The 17932-nt window shown below is 42.7% G+C and overlaps 1 protein-coding gene across 1 annotated transcript in view; it reads left to right on the top strand.

Moving 5' to 3' along the window:
• LOC311042914 (protein TANC1-like) overlaps positions 1 to 17932 on the top strand; it is a gene marked incomplete at both ends in the record, with an annotated part of 54174 nt that overhangs the window by 15555 nt on the left and 20687 nt on the right. The window contains 8 exons of the mRNA XM_084054014.1: positions 5243 to 5359; positions 5525 to 5812; positions 6838 to 6986; positions 7842 to 8073; positions 9590 to 9756; positions 16734 to 17042; positions 17282 to 17482; positions 17598 to 17701. Coding sequence (XP_083910140.1) covers positions 5243 to 5359; positions 5525 to 5812; positions 6838 to 6986; positions 7842 to 8073; positions 9590 to 9756; positions 16734 to 17042; positions 17282 to 17482; positions 17598 to 17701 — 1567 coding nt within the window. The remainder of the gene's footprint in view (positions 1 to 5242; positions 5360 to 5524; positions 5813 to 6837; positions 6987 to 7841; positions 8074 to 9589; positions 9757 to 16733; positions 17043 to 17281; positions 17483 to 17597; positions 17702 to 17932) is intronic.

Below are 17932 nucleotides of genomic sequence, written 5' to 3'. Positions count from 1 at the left end.
ACACATGATCTCTATAGTCATGTGATCAAGACGGATCTGTCCAATTTTTCATATTCCATCCTGATTGGCCAAGATTGGCAAGTAATGTTTGCAGGAGTGGCTCGTTTCTAACAAAATGCCTCATATCATGAGTAATTTGCCGTGAAACTTTGCACGCACATTACCACTATAGGCCGAGGAAGAAATGCCATCCTTTTCACATTGGCCTATTATTGCGCCACCATGAGGCCGATTTCTGCAAAATAAATTATTTGCTATTACTCCTACAGATTTATTTTGTCCAAACATCACGCAAATCGGTACACATTATCTCTATAGTCATGTCATCAAGACGGACCTGTCCGATTTTTCATATTTCATCCTGATTGGCTAAGATTGACTTCTACTAGCTGGCCTGGCGGAGACCTGTGCTCCGAGGAGCACATTCTTTTAGTTGTAGATCAAAAAGAGGTGGTGACCCACCCCTGCTTTACACAGCGGATGAATGATGTTGAAGGGAGTGACACAATTTTGATGGCTGATTGATTAACTGATTCAATTAATTGAGGTGGCATTACTCAGTAAAAACCTCAGTGTTAATTTAATACATGTAACTCCAAATGGACCCCTGTAAGGACCCCATAAGGGTCCATTTGGTTCCATTTGTACGCTCTGTGTACGGGAACATTTTCTACGTTCCACATTTTGTTTCCAATGCAGAGGAGGCATAATTTGGGGCATCTTAAGTGAAGCCGAGTGGAACATCTCTGCACCGTGTTCTAGTGTTCTACTTATCACTGAGGTCGGATGCACACTGTGAACACTAACAGGCAACCGCTTTCAACCTGGTGTCCCCATGCAAAAATAGCAGATCTTAAGCTCACAAAGCATCGTGATGCGATGTGTTGTGAGCTTGCAGATCGGCTAATTTCGCTATGTGATATCGTCGTACAAAGAAGTATAAAATCAAAATAAGTCATACTGTGTAATTTTTTCAATTAAACAAAAGTTATTCTTGATATAATCTTTTACTGATATATTTTTCACAATAACCATTTTTCTTCTCTAAACACTATTAAACATTATTTTTATTTGCAAATGTCGGCCCCCGACCCTCACATCAAAATGACGTAGGCACAGGAAATGTACATTTATTTATTTATTTTACATTGAACTAGACCAGTGCCCGTTGGGCAATAGCCTATACTCGGGAACAATGCAAGTCAGGAACGAAATGCATGCCCCACCCGGCTATGCTCTACCCATTGTACGTTGTCAGCGTACCCATTGTACGCGTCGTCAGCGTACCCATTGTACGCGTCTGTCTGTTTCTGATGACGTGTAGGACCCTGCAGCATTCCCTTTTCAGCATTCCTTCTGTAGAGACAAACGCTGTAATGACAACGGAGCTACAAGGGGTGTCGCTTAAAAACAGACTACTAAAATGAATGTCACATGACTTTTAAGTGGTTAACTGCATCCCCAAGTTGTCATTTTCAACCCCCTCCTGCTGTAGCCTTTTCCTTTCTCTTCAAAGCGAAAGAGGAGATCCCCCACGGAGTTCTTCAACAGTAATGGCTGACAGTCATCACTGTCGCTAGGACAGCTGCTGCTTTCATCTGGATGAATCTCAGAATAGGGAAGGCACATAGATGCTAAAGCTGTTAGAATGGACTTCTTTTTAATGAGATGATGAGATGGCCTATACTACTGGGCCTATATAGCATGTACAGTATATACTGTATCACTGTATAATATACACATTTGCAGCACATTTAGAGCCATCAGCCATATGCATTACAAGCTTAGCCTAGCACGCACAATGACACTCCCATGACACTCCCATGTTGTGTGGCAATGGGAGAGATCTGAATATTGTGTGATTACTCTTAAACTCAGCATACTGTAGAAGGACTCTTAGGGATGGGGCTTGTTCATTTCTCCGAGCTGCAGCCATACTGTAATTGCTGCTTAAAAGCTTTTAGTCCAGTAACAGCTCGGAGAGTAATGCAGCTGCCTCACATGCCCTCAGATTACCCGAGACTGAATTAAGCAGTGCAGTACACCATGACCCTGTTGTGATGTCATCATACTCGCCAGGGATGCTGTGCTTCCTCATCTGTTTCCTGTTTGAGGGATTGTCTGCCAATATTATTTGAGAGAGATGACTGCAATGGGAGTCTGTCTTATTTTATCCTACTCTGTGAGGATTAGAGGCTACAGTAATGCCATATTTTACAGGCCATGTGGATGGTTGATTATGTTATATGATGCTCAGTGTGCTATGCTTATGCAGGGTGTAGTGTGCTGTGTTTGGATGACAGCAGTGAACAATGAATGCTTCTGTAAGTCTTCCTACTCACATTCCCGCTTGTTAATTATACGTGCACAGTAGAATCCTCAGCGTTAATTCAACTCTGAAAGTGTACACGATTTTTGCAGAGTTACAAATGGGAGAATTAGGGTTTTGGAGGATTGCGAGATCATATGTAAGCTACATGGAGCTATATTGTGAAACAAACTCTTACTCAAATATTTTTTTCAGATTGATATCCTTATTATATCATCTGGATGTACTGCACTGTGTAATCTAGTTAACCGCTCCTCTGCCTGGCTTGGATTCATAAGCCTCTTGGAAGAAAGAGAGAGACAACAAGCTTTGATGGACTTGAACAGAAGTCCTTGACCTTTGTTTATTCCTTATAAGACTCAGAGATTTATTAGCCAATGTCACAGGGCCTCCCATCTGTGTTTTTCATGCATTGATGTTACATGTGGGTTTTTTTTATTATTAAAAAAAATCATGCCCACTGAAGAATTTACATGAGTGCTAAGCAGAATAATGGGATAAAGACAAGTTTGCATGTTCCATTGTAAACATAAATAAGGGTTCTGACATGTGCAATACAGTGCACACCTGCCAACATTCGGATTTGAGAAATGAGATTTTCTGGGGTATTAGCAAATGGCCTCAATGTACCACATTATATAACCCTATTCTACAAATTAATAGAATAAATACAAGGATGTGAAATAAAATGACATTTGATTGTGTGCGTGTGTGCATGCGTGCGTGTACAGTACATATGCTAGCGGTTAGGACATGGATATATTAGGTCTCGAACTTCAGCGGACTGAAATCTATTAGCCTATTTCTCGTTTTTATTATTCTTGGGAACTGCTTCATCCATTTTCACTTTACAGCAGCAAACTGAGCATAGCAGCTTGTGTGTGAGTGTGTGTGTGTGTGTGTGTGTGTGTGTGTGTGTGTGTGTGTGTGTGTGTGTGTGTGTGTGTGTGTGTGTGTGTGTGTGTGTGTGTGTGTGTGTGTGTGTGTGAGTGTGCGCATGCTCACCTCTGCCTCCGGGTTGGGTTGCCAGATATCACGACACATACTGTACTGTATCCAACACAGAAACGGAGAGCCGTCCATTTGATTTGTATCGCTGTGAAATTAGATGATTAACGGGAGAAATTACCCATCAGGAGCACAGCAGGAGAAAGGGTTAGAAATAGGGCGACTCCCATGAGAATTGGGAGTGTTGGCAGGTATGGCAATGTGATGAATCCAGCACTCCACCACAGGCAAACTTTTGAACAAGATGGACTTGCATCGAGCGCTTGGCACCATTATTGATTTACCGCTCTGCTTTTTTGTGAAGCAACTGTTTTATTAGAGTATACTACAGTACTACTGGTAAACATGAGGAGGAGAGCCTGAGATTCTGACTGGTAAACATCTCTTAACTCAAGTGGGCAAACATGCACACCTTATATCTAGTACATTAAATGAGGCATTCTTATTTTGATTGGGTGTTATTTTGATTATTAGTGAAATAAAAATCTCCTTGGATGAGAGGCTTCATTATAGAAAATCACCAAAATGGCCATTCTTATATACTGTATGTTTACATTGTTACAAGAACAAACCTTTTTATTTATTTATTCAAGAACGTTTCCCTTGAGTGGTTGCTAGAGCCAACTTTGTAAAACAATTGGAGTGGAAACATCACAGTGTTGTTATACAGTACAAAACAGCAGGGCCAAATACTGGCAAATTTGAACAGTACACAACATAACCTAGCCTGGCTCCAGCCCCTGAATCGCTAGCCTCTCATTCATGGTCTGGTGACTCTGTCGAAGTCAGTGTTTTCTCGGTTGAAAATCTAACCGGCGGCCTGGCCCAATTGAGATCGGGATAATCGAGTATGAACCAATCTTCAAAGAGTCCCACTTTGGCCACGCCCCCATCTCAGAAAACGACTGCACTGAGAGAGGGCTTTCAGACTGAATAATGGAGTGAAACGAAATGAAAATTCAAGCTGAGTGTCAGGCTAAACATAACCCTGAATTACTGACAAACCATAGAAATTGTTTCTCTTTCAGACGTTTGCTTTTAATTTTTCAGGCAGATTTCTTCTTTATCTTGACAGAAACCTTTAGAGAGACAGGAGACTGAGGGTATAGACAGGTTTCCTGTTAGTAAACATGAGAGGAATATGACCGCGCAGCTGCGGGGGGAAGCCTATGGGTGCGTTTGGAAATTACGCACCGGAGCACACTCGCCTATTAGTTTGTATTGGCCAGTGCGCTCACTGCCGCTCAGGGCTGTATTTTCGAACGCGCCTTTCCCCCAGGCATGCGCAGATTGCGCATTCTGCTCTGTGATGACGTCGCGCGGAAATCCGTCTATAGAACCAAGAGCATTTATGTTGTTGATGCAGGTGCGCTCCTTTCAGGCCTTTCCTATTGACTATACAGAGTACCGTACAATATAGTAAAATACAGAGTAATATCTTATATAAAAAAAATCCATGATTAAGCATTCATTTATTCCATATGACAATACCTTAATAAACCTTAATAATGTTTGCATGTTTTTGAGGAACGGCCCAGAGTTGAGTGTGATGTGTCGTCACCAGGCGTAAAAAATCAGTCAGATCCATATATGGGCGCACAAGGGGTCATGCTCACACATGGGCATATACATCAGTGTTCTCCATATAGGTATGGGCATAAAAGGGACAAGGACTGACAGATAGGCCTACAGGGATCTCCATATAAGGGCATATTGGTCGGATCGGCGGTGCAACGTAGGTGTGAGGGCAGTGTAGCGACCTGAACTCTCTCTCTCGCTCTCTCTATATATATATATATATGTACGATTTTTTATAGTTTCCCCCTATTCTTTTCAATTTCAATCTCCATCTCTCTCTCTTTCTTTTTCTATATCTCTCTGTATTCTAACCCTCCCTCACTCCAGCAACCAGCTCCACAAGATTGGAGGACCTGACACATTTGGAACACCATAGGGGTTTTGATCAGAGGGTCTCCATACGCAAACACAACACAGCAGGACGCACGTCGGATGACTCCAAAGGTACTTTATAGTCCAACCCTGTCATAGTTGCTAGTGACATTCTTGTGTGTCAAAATTGCAGCTAAAAACCTGTGTACCAATACAAGCAAATCTTGTGTGACGTGTCACCTCCAAAATGTTTACCATTCCGTCACAATCTCAACCCACCGCTCTCACTCCCTCCAGCGAGACTGACACCGTTCAGGCAAGGTGACATCATGCTGAAGCCTCTGTTGTTTGAAGTACCTGGCCTCGCTGTGGAAACGGCCTTTGTTGGGCGTGATTGGCTGTTTATCCGCCTGGAGGAGGTGCTGAGGAAAAGTAACAGCTGTGACGGGCGCGGTGCTGTCGTTGTGGGCAACGCAGGCTCTGGCAAGACGGCCGTCATTTGGCGGCTGGTGACACTCAGCTGCCACGGTGGGCGCACGTTACAGGCGGGAGCCACACCGCACAGTCCCAGCTCTTCTCCGAAATGTATGATTCACAGCCCTTTCTTTTTTATCGGTGTGTGTGTTTTATTTCTCTAAAACAGATCTCAAAGCAATGATATGTGTGCCTAAGCCAATGCACTGCATGTTTAAGTCTGTATATCTTCCAATGTGGTATACTTAAATTGATATAATGTGCAGCAGTGTTCATTCATACAAGACTTTAGTTTATATTCATGAACATGTGGGTTAAAGGTTCTTTTCTTTCACCCAGTGGTCTCTCTGGTCCTCTATTGCCGTCCCTCTGCTGATTGTAATTGCAGAGGATGATTGAAATTGCTGTTCCACTTAATCCCTCCCTATACATTATGTGATCAATAAAAATAACAGATCTACAAGCTTGCGTGTTAGCGACACGTTGTGAGCTTGTGGATCTGTGAGCTTGTATCTATAGATCTATCTTTTAACTTTTAGATTTTTTAAATATTTTGTTTGAAACCTTTGAAAATCTTTGAAAATGTAAAGACACGTATATGAAAATCCTATAATGACCTACCCAAAATAGGGAAGCCAAGTTGAAAGTGGTTAAATGGCCATGGAAGTTTTGTATTAATTTTTGAGCAAAGATATTCAGCAACATCCTACACTATCTGCTCTGCTGGGGATTTAAGACATGCTTTCAGCCTACCTTTTTTTTTCTTCGGGAAAGTCATTGCATATGCAGCTACACTTGTTTGAATCTCTATACACATTGTTAAATATAACTAAGGTTCTCTATTCTATTGTATGTGTGATATTCCATTTATGTGGTTGCTACAAAGTGTTACTGAACTACCTTCTGAGCCTTGTTAATAAATGACATAATGGCATTATTACAACTCCTATCAGCTCTGTAGTGACCACCATATAACAAAGAATGTTGACAGTCTCCCTTGGAAAACGTACTAATTAGATCCAGTGCTCTTAAAGGGGGTTTGCATGTGACATTCCTGGATTTGCCCAGGAGACTTCATTTGCCTAGTATAATTGCACCGCTTTTTTGCATACGGTGCTGTTGTTGATGCCGATCAGGTGGGGATAGGCAGGCGAAACCACCATCCAACCAGCCCCCAGAGTCTGGTCCTCGCTCCAAAGACTCCCAACCCAACCAGAGCGCTGTTCCAGGGACCACTGAGACCACTGTTCACAAAAAGGAGGCTGTCAAACGCTTGGCTGCCAAGGTACAATGCACACGCGCGCACGCACACGCACACACACACACGCACACTAACTGTACTGTACTTTAAATTGGCCTGGTCCCTGCTGGTTTCAGCTGCTTGTGATGGCTGTTTTGATATCCTCAGGTTTTATATTTGCATATCTGTTACCAAAGGTATAAATGGTGGGGGGGGGGGCATATGGCATCATAAACAATACAGCAGGCAGCAATTACTACCATGAGCATTTGTTTCACACAGCATTTCAAAGATAGTTGAGGTGAGATTATATACAGTATACATACATAGTGTACATAATCATGTCATTTCTTTTGACTCCCAGTAGTCCCACATCATGGTACAGTTCTGTCAGATTTCTGAGTGCATCACACACACATATGACACGGAAGGCTTCTAAATTTACTAACTTGACCTCAATAACAGTTTCCATGGGAACCGGTCAGACTGCGTGTGACATATGTTCACCCAAACATGAAACCATCAATAACACATCATGTGGGCACTTCATTGTGTTGTTATTCAACATTTTTAGGACAGTTTTCTGACATTGTTCTATGATGTATGCACCCAGGTCACAAATGTTTCCAATTAAATAGTTATTGGAGCCATTCTCAAGATTGCAAGCAATTTATCCAGCAATGTGTTGTTGTTCAGCTTATACTGTGTCTGCTGTTGTTGTATTGAAGGAAAGTAATTGTTGTGAATGGTAGACTTTGACTGAAATAAAGGTACGTTGTAATGGGGAGCCGGACAGCAGGTAGCTTAAATGCTCCGATAACAAAATGATGCTTGCTTTCAGATTTCTTTTTTGTCTCCCACTCTCTTAATTTCTCTCTCTCTCTCTCTGTCTCTTAATAGGTGGTAGCCTACCATTTCTGTCAGGCTGACAATACCTACACCTGCTTGGTGCCAGAGTTTGTTCATAGTGTTGCCGCCTTACTGGCCAGAGCTCCACAGCTCACTCCCTACAGGGATCTTTTGATACAAGAACCTCATCTTCAGAACACGCTCAGCCTGCGTTCCTGTGTCCAAGACCCCATCGCTGCCTTTCGCAAGGGTGTCCTAGAACCTCTTGCTAGCCTGCGCAAGGGTAAAAATCCCTCTCTCTCTTATCATTAGCGGCAGGAATGTATTTCCAGCTGAAAAAAGACAATTGTTTCTGCAACAAATGTCTGCACTTGTGGTTGCCCCTTTTGGTTGAAGTGAAGTCACAATTGGCTCTGCGCATGTTTAGAGGCCCTTCAATATGTGATTCAAATTTTGGCGTCAAATTTTGGCGTCAAATTTTGGCGTCAAATCTAGTCTAAATCTCATTAGGCGGAAGTGGGCGTATCTTATATGGGAAGTTGTGTCATGAAACAAGGAATCCAGGTCATCAATAAATGTTGAGTCTGTGACCTATGGTACAAGCCAAAACGGGCTGTTATAGCGTCACCTTGAAGCCCATTTGAAAAATATTCAGATGCTGACTTCTTTGGCCTATTGGCGTTGCGCATGAGAAATTTTGACTGCTTGGTGTAGCAGTTTGCAAGAGTAGCTGTGGACACACCGACAGGCACACACACAGGTTTGAAAACATAATCTCTGGCCCTGCCTTTGGCCTGGCAGAGATAATTAAGAATTGCATCAGGTGTAAGTCAAGAGGCCACTGTCTGCTCTCCACCCTGCGCTAATGGTCCTGTGTGACGTAGCTCAGCGGCTACTTTTCAGTTAAGGTCAATGATTTGACACACTACGGGCTGTGAAACAGATGCTAAGTCATTTACACTGGAAAATGTGAGTGTTATTTTGGTGAATCATCAACACTCCACAGGGTTTCAAGGTCGCAAAATACCAGAGGCTCTGAATGTTTCAGGCAGGTCAACCAGCTCACTATCAATATGCAGTCTAGATCGATGTGTTATTATGGCTAGGGCCTCCACACTCTGGCCACAGGAGTGTCTACTCCATCTCAATTAATGCCGAATTTATACTACGCTTGCCGACAAGATCTGATCTTTGTGTTTGTGTGTGTCTGATGTTTGGGTCTTTTCTGCCTTCATTTTGATAGTACAGAGTAGTAGAGTGACAGGAAACAGGGAGAGAGACAGGGAGTGAGACAGGGAGTGATATGCATCAAAGGACCTCGGGCTCGGGAATCGAACATGTGGCTTGCTGTCAGGCTGCATCAGAGCATGTGAATCACGATTTTACTCCATACGAATTGAGATCACGATTCTCACACGAATCTCTTGTAAATATAAAAATATTAAGCAAAATAAAGTGTTTTTTTTTTTTTTTTTTTGAAAAAAAAATCGCCATAATTTAAAATCGAGATTGCATAGGTGTCTGAATCGAGATCACGATATTTTTTCGATTAATTGTGCAGCACTAGCATGTGATGTGCCTTAACTGCTAGGCCATTGGCGCCCATGACCTTTGTTCTTTCCTCATTCTTCTGCCTAATAAACAATACTTGCATCCAGGCACTTGAGGGTCAATATCAGAGAGGGGCTGGTGCTTTTCTCAACGTGACTAATCAAACAAACATCCATTTAACCGGTCATGTCAAGATGCTCTGTATCTATTTTTTTAATCTGCCACCATGTCTCTCTCCTTCTGCACAGAGAGAAAGCTGCCTGAAGAGGACTACATCCTACTGGTTGATAGTCTGAATGAGGCAGAGTTTCACAAACCAGATTATGGAGACACCATTGCTGCCTTTATCACCAAGATCATCTCCAAGTTCCCCTCCTGGCTCAAACTGGTGGTCACGGTCAGGACGGGCTTACTGGTGAGACCATCTACATCACAGCTGTATTACAAACCATTCCACATCAGTACATCAGTCATACTTTGTATTAACTTAGCTGTGTTCCTTTGCTTATCTGCCTATTTAAGTAGTCCTGCCTGTAATCCAGGAGCATAATATCTCCCTTGGTTAGAGAGAGCCAAAGGGAAGTCCCGTTTGGTTTCACATGAGGAGACCCAGATTCAAATCCAGGTTGTTACATGGGGGCTTGTCCGGGATCGCGTTTCCCAGTTGGAGGAAATCAAAGGGGGTGAATGTAGCAGAGTATCCCTGTATTACGCCCAAAAACCTTATATCGGTATATTATCTTCTAATTGTCTCCGCCAGGCCGAAAGGCATGGTGAGAGTGTATGTTTTACCCCGTCCGTCCGTCACCAGCTAATCTCCGCCACAGTTGCCTTGATCGCAGCGAAACTGAGCACACACTCCCTGGATGCCAATTCCGAACTTCAGCCCCGAATTTTTCACATGGGCCTTTTATAGCGCCACCAGGAGGCTAATTTGTGCAAAACATATTTTTTTACGGTACTCCTACAGATTTTGTCCAAAAATCTCGCGAATCAGTACACAGTATCTCTATAGTCATTAAACAAAACGTGTCTTTCAGATTTTTCATATTCCATCCTGATTGGCTAAAAATGGCTTCCAAAGTTTGCAGGAGTGCTCCGTTTCGAACAAAATGCCTCAAATCATAAACACAGCATGCAATTTCCGTGAAATCTTGCACGCATATTTCCACTATGCTGAGGAAGAAATGGCACTTGAAAATTTTAAAATCAGCCTCATGGTGGCGCTATAACAGGCGGATTCATACCTATAACTGCACCGATATGTGTAAAACTTTGTATGCGTACTCCCTAGAGGTCAAGGAAAAACCTTTGCCCTGCATTTTTCACATCTGCCTTTTATAGCGCCACTAGGAGGCAGACTTACGTAAAACACACTTTTTTATATTACTCCTTCCGATTTTATCCAAATTCCACGCAAATCGGTACACATGATCTCTATAGTCATGTGATCAAGACGGATGTGTTTGATTTTTCATATTCCATTCTCATTGGCTAAGATTGACATCTAAAGTTTGCAGTAGTGGCTTGTTTTGAACAAAACTCTGCAAATCATGAACGCACCGTCCGATTGCGGTCAACTTTGCACGCACCTTCACACTATGTTGAGGAACAAATGCCACCCTTTTAACATTGGCCTGTTATAGCGCCACCAGCAGGTCTAATTTAGCAAAACACATTTTTTCCACAAAATGCCTCAAGCCATGAATGCAGTGTCCGATTGCCGTGAAAGGCCTAATAAGAAATGGCACCCTTTTCACATTGGCCTATTATAGCGCCACCAGGAGGCCACAATAATATCTGACCTGGCGGAGACCTGTGCTCCGAGGAGCACTTGTTCTAGTTAAATATCTTTCCTAATTATAGAAATCCCTGAAACAGCAAGGTCACAGTAATAAACTTAAGACAAAATGCATAACTTGAACCTTGAAATACTGTAAGAGGCACAGGAATATTCAATAAATTCAAAGTAGCAAACAGTTTAAATAATGTCTTTACATCAATAGCTAATGAACTGGTATGAATTAGTTACCATCCAGGATTCTATGGTTAAAGATACAGTACAAGTGTTAGGATTTAAAGTTCATACTGGAGCCACAAACCACAAGGAAACAAAGGTTGCAATCAAATATCCAGTTTATTTTTAGCCGGATAATGATGAATAGGGTTGACATTGGGTTTCATGAAGATGCCATGGTTCTAAACAAAGACACAAAGAAACAAATTATAATATCATGCCAGATAAAGTATCAAACATAAATATGGCCTTTAAATTATATTATACATTAAGGTATATCATCAAAATAATAATAGGCCAAGTATTTACTTCATAATATTAAACAACTAAATTTCCATATAACTCAAGTTCATCAATTCTTAAATATAATCATATAATCCACATCACTAGAAGTAAAACACTGGAACTTACATTATACCAGGTTTAACAGACGCATGGCAAACATCAGCAGCACACGGCAAACACAGGCCGGCTGCATGTGTTTAGAAACAAAGGACAGGGGGGGGGGGATCCAGTCCTGCTTTTATAGTGGGAGGAAGTGAGGTCACCACCACAGGTACCAGTCTGAATCCCATTGTGGTGTCTCCTTGTGGAGTGGAGGGGAAATTAACCTGGCAGTTTCTGACAACAAGTGTAGGAAGCAGGTAGGAAGATGTACTAAAAAAGCTCAAAGCCCTTAAACTTTCAAAGCAATGGGTCATGACATTTTGATAACATAACCCATTTAACTAACCTGTCCACTGAACAAGGACATTATCCCCATTAATTCAAATTGGTGAGAGTAATTACCTCTGTACAAAAACGGAAGCAAATTAGACCCTAGCAACTATCGACATACTGTATCTCCATTTTATGTTCGGTATCGAAGCTAATAGAGAGGGTCATCTGGTGTGGGTACTGCAGGGGTCATCAACATGCCGACTTGTGATGGACATTTTCCTCAAACTAAAGCTTTGCCACGGACATACAAAATGAGTGGTCAATAATATTACCATAAATTCTAAATGTATACTAGTCTAGTAGGCACGATGGAGAACGTTTGCTGTGTTTTTAAAGAGGGAGAGTGGTTAGTCCTCATCCCTTTGTACTTTATTTTATTATTTTATTTCTTAAGATGGTAAGCAGGAAAGCTGAGAGGGAAGGCGTAGATGGAGCAATTTGTTACCCAGTTTAAGAAATTGCTTTAAAAGTCACTTGTGTATTATTGTTATTATTTCCATGGCCCTCTCTGTTTTTTGTCTACTTTCTTCTTCTTTCTTCTTCTAATCTAATTGAATTAATGGCTTTGAACTTTTCAAAGCATTAAAGACAAGCAGAAACAGTGAGAAGAATTGTCATATTGACTTCATCCAACAGTCATTATAATATCTAAGCTTAAAAAACTCGGGCTCAGACAGATTTGTCCAGGCCCAGTTCATTTGGCATGTTCTGTATCCGCCACTGTTTGGTACCTGGTTTGAATACCTGTCTGGCAGTGTTTATTAGAGTGTTAATGTCAATGGGCATTTGGGAAACTAAGCTCTTATCCCTAACTAAGCTCTAGGCCCTATTTTCGCCGGTGCCTTACCCGTTCGCACTACCCGCTACACGCCAATTATGCACAAGGGAGCTGGCACTGTCCGTAAACGGTATCTTATGGCCGCTATACCAGCTATTCATTATTCCGTTCATTGCGCCTTGAGGTGTGCCCCTTGGGCGTGTTGTTGCGCTTTCCCTAAAATTGATATCTTGCCCACACACATTTGGGAAAGCGCATAGCGGATTCTAAAACCACCCACTAAGCCAGATTTGTTTGGTAGAGTCTGCCTGCAATGGACATGTTGGGAGTTGGGCCGGGACGCACAACGGCTTTGAGGTCTCCCTCTCTCCTAATTCTCAACGAATCTCTGTGATTCTAATTTTCCTATAATCAGCAGAAGTGAGAGTGTCAATTCCTTGTGTCAATTGTGTTTATATAAGATGATAGTCTATTCAAAGAAGACAATTTGTGCTGCGCGCGATGCCATGCTCTCCAAATTACACACTTCAGTTTTATTCATCTATTGCGCAGGAAATAATGAATGGTTTATAACATTCTCTATAATCAGTAACATGTAGGTGATACTTATGTCTATCAAATATGGCTTTTTTGAAAGGCAATCAAAGGCGAATGAAGCAAACGTCAGGTGTATAGACGGATTTCCGCGCGACGTCATCACAGAGCAGAATGCGCAATCTGCGCATGCCCGGGTGAAAGGCGCGTTCGAAAATACAGCCCTGAGCGGCAGTGAGCGCACTGGCCAATACAAACTAATAGGCGAGTGTGCTCCGGTGCGTAATTTCCAAACGCACCCATAGGCTTCCCCCTCCTCTGCGCGGTCATATTCCTCTCATGTTTACTAACAGGAAACCCGTCTATGGTGTCCAACGTTATCAGCGCCTCAGTGCGGCTGCAGAGTTCACTTCGGAATTAAGTGATTGTGAATGTGTTTGTCATTACAATTTTACTGTAATCCACAAAAGTGTTACTGTTAATTCCTTGTGTCAATAAATTGTGTTTTTATCAGCAGTTGCCAGTTAAGCTTATCAAAAACTAATACAATGTACTATATATTGCGTTTGCCATAACCAGACCAGACCATTTCGTTTCATTAATCCAGAACACAAGCAGATTACTGTAATTTAAAGTTCTCTATAACCAGCAATGTGTGAGTGATAATTCTGTGTATCAAATATAATTTTATTCCAAGGCAACATCACTCTTCCATGGGCAGAGAAGGAGAGAGTGTAAGATTGCATTGGGGATAATGGCTTGCACAGTCTTCTCTTAAAGGCAATGGCATCTGGCACGGTGATTGGTTTTATTATTGTAACGCCCAAACCACACTTATGCATAATGTAATGGGTAGCTCAGGTGTTTTAGGGATAAGGCTGGTGTCCGAAGAGAGCAACTTTTGCACGGGAACGCCTCTTGCGCCATGCTAAATCCCCAAACAGTGGGTATAGGAACTTCGACCGAAAATAGGGCCCTAAAGCTATCTGGAGAGAGTATGGTGTTGAAAGTTATATTGAAGGTGAACCAAAAATAATATTTCTAGTTGGAATGTACACTCTAATGGAAGTGCCCTTGAAATATTGGCTGGGGGTCTTGTTCAATGTAATTTTGACTAGGCCTGCACATGCTGCTAGCATTCCCATGATTCTCAAAAATAAATTACAGGCCTCAAAATAAATTGGTTAGATTGATCCTCAAACTTGATCTCAGAACCACTTTATAGCCTCAAGTGGCTCGAAGTGGAGGACAGAGGATCCCAGATTAAACTGTGTTTAGTTTGCTGAATAGTAAATCATTTAGAACCCAGAATACTTATTACTTAATTAGATACTATTGCAAGGTTAGTGATACCCACGGGTATTCCACACTTGTGCCTTTGCATTGGGTGGAAAAAAATATTGTTTTAATACTCTGAGTTAGATGATTTAAACAACACACTGTAGTCACTTTCTTGGTATAATGCTTTACTCAAACATGGCTGTATCTACTTCATTGTGTGTACTAATCTAGTCTTATCACAATGTTTCTTCTGAAATGTGCTGTCAGTTGTGTTTTGAACAACCTAGCACATTGGTCTTTGGATAAATGTTGTCTTATGTTCAGTGTTTCTGCAACATCACCAATACAAATACCTTGTATGATCCACGTACTTGGCAATAATGCTTGTGAGTTCTGGTACAGCTGTATGGATCTCAGCACAGTAGGTCTAGCTGGTCTGAGCCAGGCTGCCCTGGCACTCACTTCCTCAATCTGGTTGCTAATCCCACTGAGCGGCATCCACATCTGCCCCGCACCATTGCCAAGTCTCCAAATGCTATTTAACACTGAGGATTTTACTGTGTACCACATTGCACATCAGTGCAAGTTCCGTCTCAATGAATGTCCATTCAGCAGGTATTATAAATTTAATGAGATTACATCAATTAAAATCACAACTAAAACTAAATGAGATGAAGTTGTTTTTTAACCATGAACAACCCCATCCTGCTGTGTCTTCATCGCCCTAATTAGTCCCCCCATCATGTTCTCATTATTAGCTAATCTACACTGGCAACTTTCTCATAACAGTTTAGATAAGTTGTGGACAGTTTGAAGCTGTTAGAGGGTCAATTACAGTTCATTACAATACTCCCCACCCCCACCCCTTCCAAGCAAAAGCTCTAGCTCAGTGGTTTTCAACCTTTTTTGCGTCAAGGACCCCCAAATTGACACATATTAGCCCAGGGACACCCATTTGAAAAGATATGCCAGGGACTGATTTCTTGGGGGTCCCATCTACACTGCAGTATCATCATCAGTGTTCATTTAACTCTGAGACTGTACAAATGGAACCAAATGGACCCGTTTAGGGTCCATTTGGTTCCATTTGTACACTCTAGAGTTACAGACACACAAGGGTCAATTTGGTTCCTAACTATTATTTTGTCTGGGGGACCCCCTAGAACCCCCTGACCACTGGTGGTCCCCGGACCACTGGTTGAGAACCACTGCTCTAGCTCGTTTGCTTGGGATGACGAGCAAAAGTGCTAACGATGATGCAGGGTTTTATGATTCATCATGGCTGAGTTTTGGCTTGTGCCGTGTGAAGGCAGATGGTTAGCGAGGAGATGAGATGTGAATCTGAGCGAAACCTGTAAGCAATATGGATTCTTAGTCACTGTCACATTCTTCATGTCTCTGCTCCATTGCTCTGTGCTCATGGCTCAGAGAAGGATACATTTTAGGATAAGCAAGCCACTTTTGACATCTTCTCAGTATATTATGCTGTTTGTGTGTGTGTGTGTGTGTGCGCGCGTGCGTCAGTGGCGTGCACAGACATTTTGAGGGGCAGGTGCTCAAGTAAATTATACTTTTTTTTGTTTACTTTGTCTGCTCTTTTTTCCCTCTACACCTATACCTCTTTGCCAAAAATAGCCGATCTACAAGCCCACAACGCCTCGCAGCGCGAGGCGTTGTGAGCTTGTAGATCGGCTATTTTTGACTAAAGTTCTCTTCAGAAAACGGATGCTAGGTTTCGAGTGGTTATGGTAAAAAGAAAAATCTTATCACATAAAGATTTGGCGGACCCCCTGTAGTAACTCTGAGGACCCCCTAGGGGTCCCGGACCACCTGTTGAAGACCCCTGCTGTAAACTAAAAAAAAAACATTTTTTTCCTTTTTTTCAAAAGGGCACTTCTGGTCAAGAGGGCAAAGGGCAGGTGCTCTAGCACCACCTAGAGTCTATCTGTGCACGTCCCTGGGGGGGGGGGGCTTGTAAATATCTGTCATCTCTTGATAGAGGTTGAAGACCTCAGTACACATGATTGATGATGGCTCATATAAGAATTTGTGTATTCTACAGGAAATCACCACTCTCCTTCCTTTCTCCGGCATATCCCTGGACATCCTGCCGGACAACAGTGACCTGGGATCTGACCTAAGTGACTACATTCATCACCGGGTCGGCGGCAGCGCACAGATTGCCACCAACGTCACCACGCCAACAGGCTCCGCCCCTGACCTGCTGCTCATCAGTAAGTTCAGCAGCCACCTGACAACCCGCAGTAACGGCTCCATTCTGTACCTTCAGCTGACCCTGGACCTGTTTCACGGTGGCTACCTGGAACTGAAGGGAGGAAACTACCTGGTGGTGCCGGTCTCGCTGGCGGAGGTTAGCCTGTCCGTGAGATATCAGTGCAATGTTTATACACAGAACAACAATCGGACCCTTCAATTCTTACACTTTCGCTAAGTTAAGTTAAATTAATGTTCAGGATTTTACTGCGTATGTATGTAGTTTATTTAATTCCAACTAAAAACATACAAAAGATTCATATTTCTATATGGCCTATTAGACTATTTTTTGGGGGGTAAATCAGACATAGTGTGTTTACTGTATATCTCCTTCAGGTCTACCTGCTGTTGTTCCGCGTGAGCGTGCCTGATGGCGAGGCCTTTGAGCGGGTGCAGCCCGTGCTGAACGTGATGCTGGCCTCCCTGCACCCTCTGACTGATGAGCAGCTGTTCAGGGCCCTGAATGCGGGGAGCGTGAAGGGGGTGATGGAATGGAAAGACTTCCAGGAGAGACTGGGCATCCTGGCCGATTTCATGGTGAGGCTCTTTGTACGGCCGACTGCAATCTGTTTTAGACATTTTAGGTCGGTGTGGCACTGCTGGCAAATGACGCATTTGTTTTGTCACATTGTGAATGTCAATGAATGTGCAGGTGAAACGCAGGGATGGCACACGCATGCTGTGTCACCCGTCCTTCAGAGAGTGGTTGGTGTGGAGGGCGGACGGAGAGAGCACGGAGTTTCTCTGTGATCCTCGGTGAGTGGTTATAAATCAAAAGGTCGCACATCATCATGAGATGGGAGCTTTCTTTGAACAACTGCACCGTCTGTTCCCTAATTGTTCTCGAGTCCCTCGTAATTAAATTATTGTCATCAAGGACATGACAATTTGATGTGCCTCTGTTACTGAGCTATGTGTGTGTGTGTGTGTGTGTGTGTGTGCGTGCGTGCGTGCGTGCGTGCGTGCGTGCGTGCGTGCGTGCGTGCG

Source organism: Gymnoscopelus microlampas, assembly GCF_963454915.1.
Source record: "Gymnoscopelus microlampas genome assembly, chromosome: 1".
Lineage (NCBI taxonomy): Eukaryota > Metazoa > Chordata > Actinopteri > Myctophiformes > Myctophidae > Gymnoscopelus > Gymnoscopelus microlampas.
This window is presented reverse-complemented; position numbering and strand designations above follow the sequence as displayed.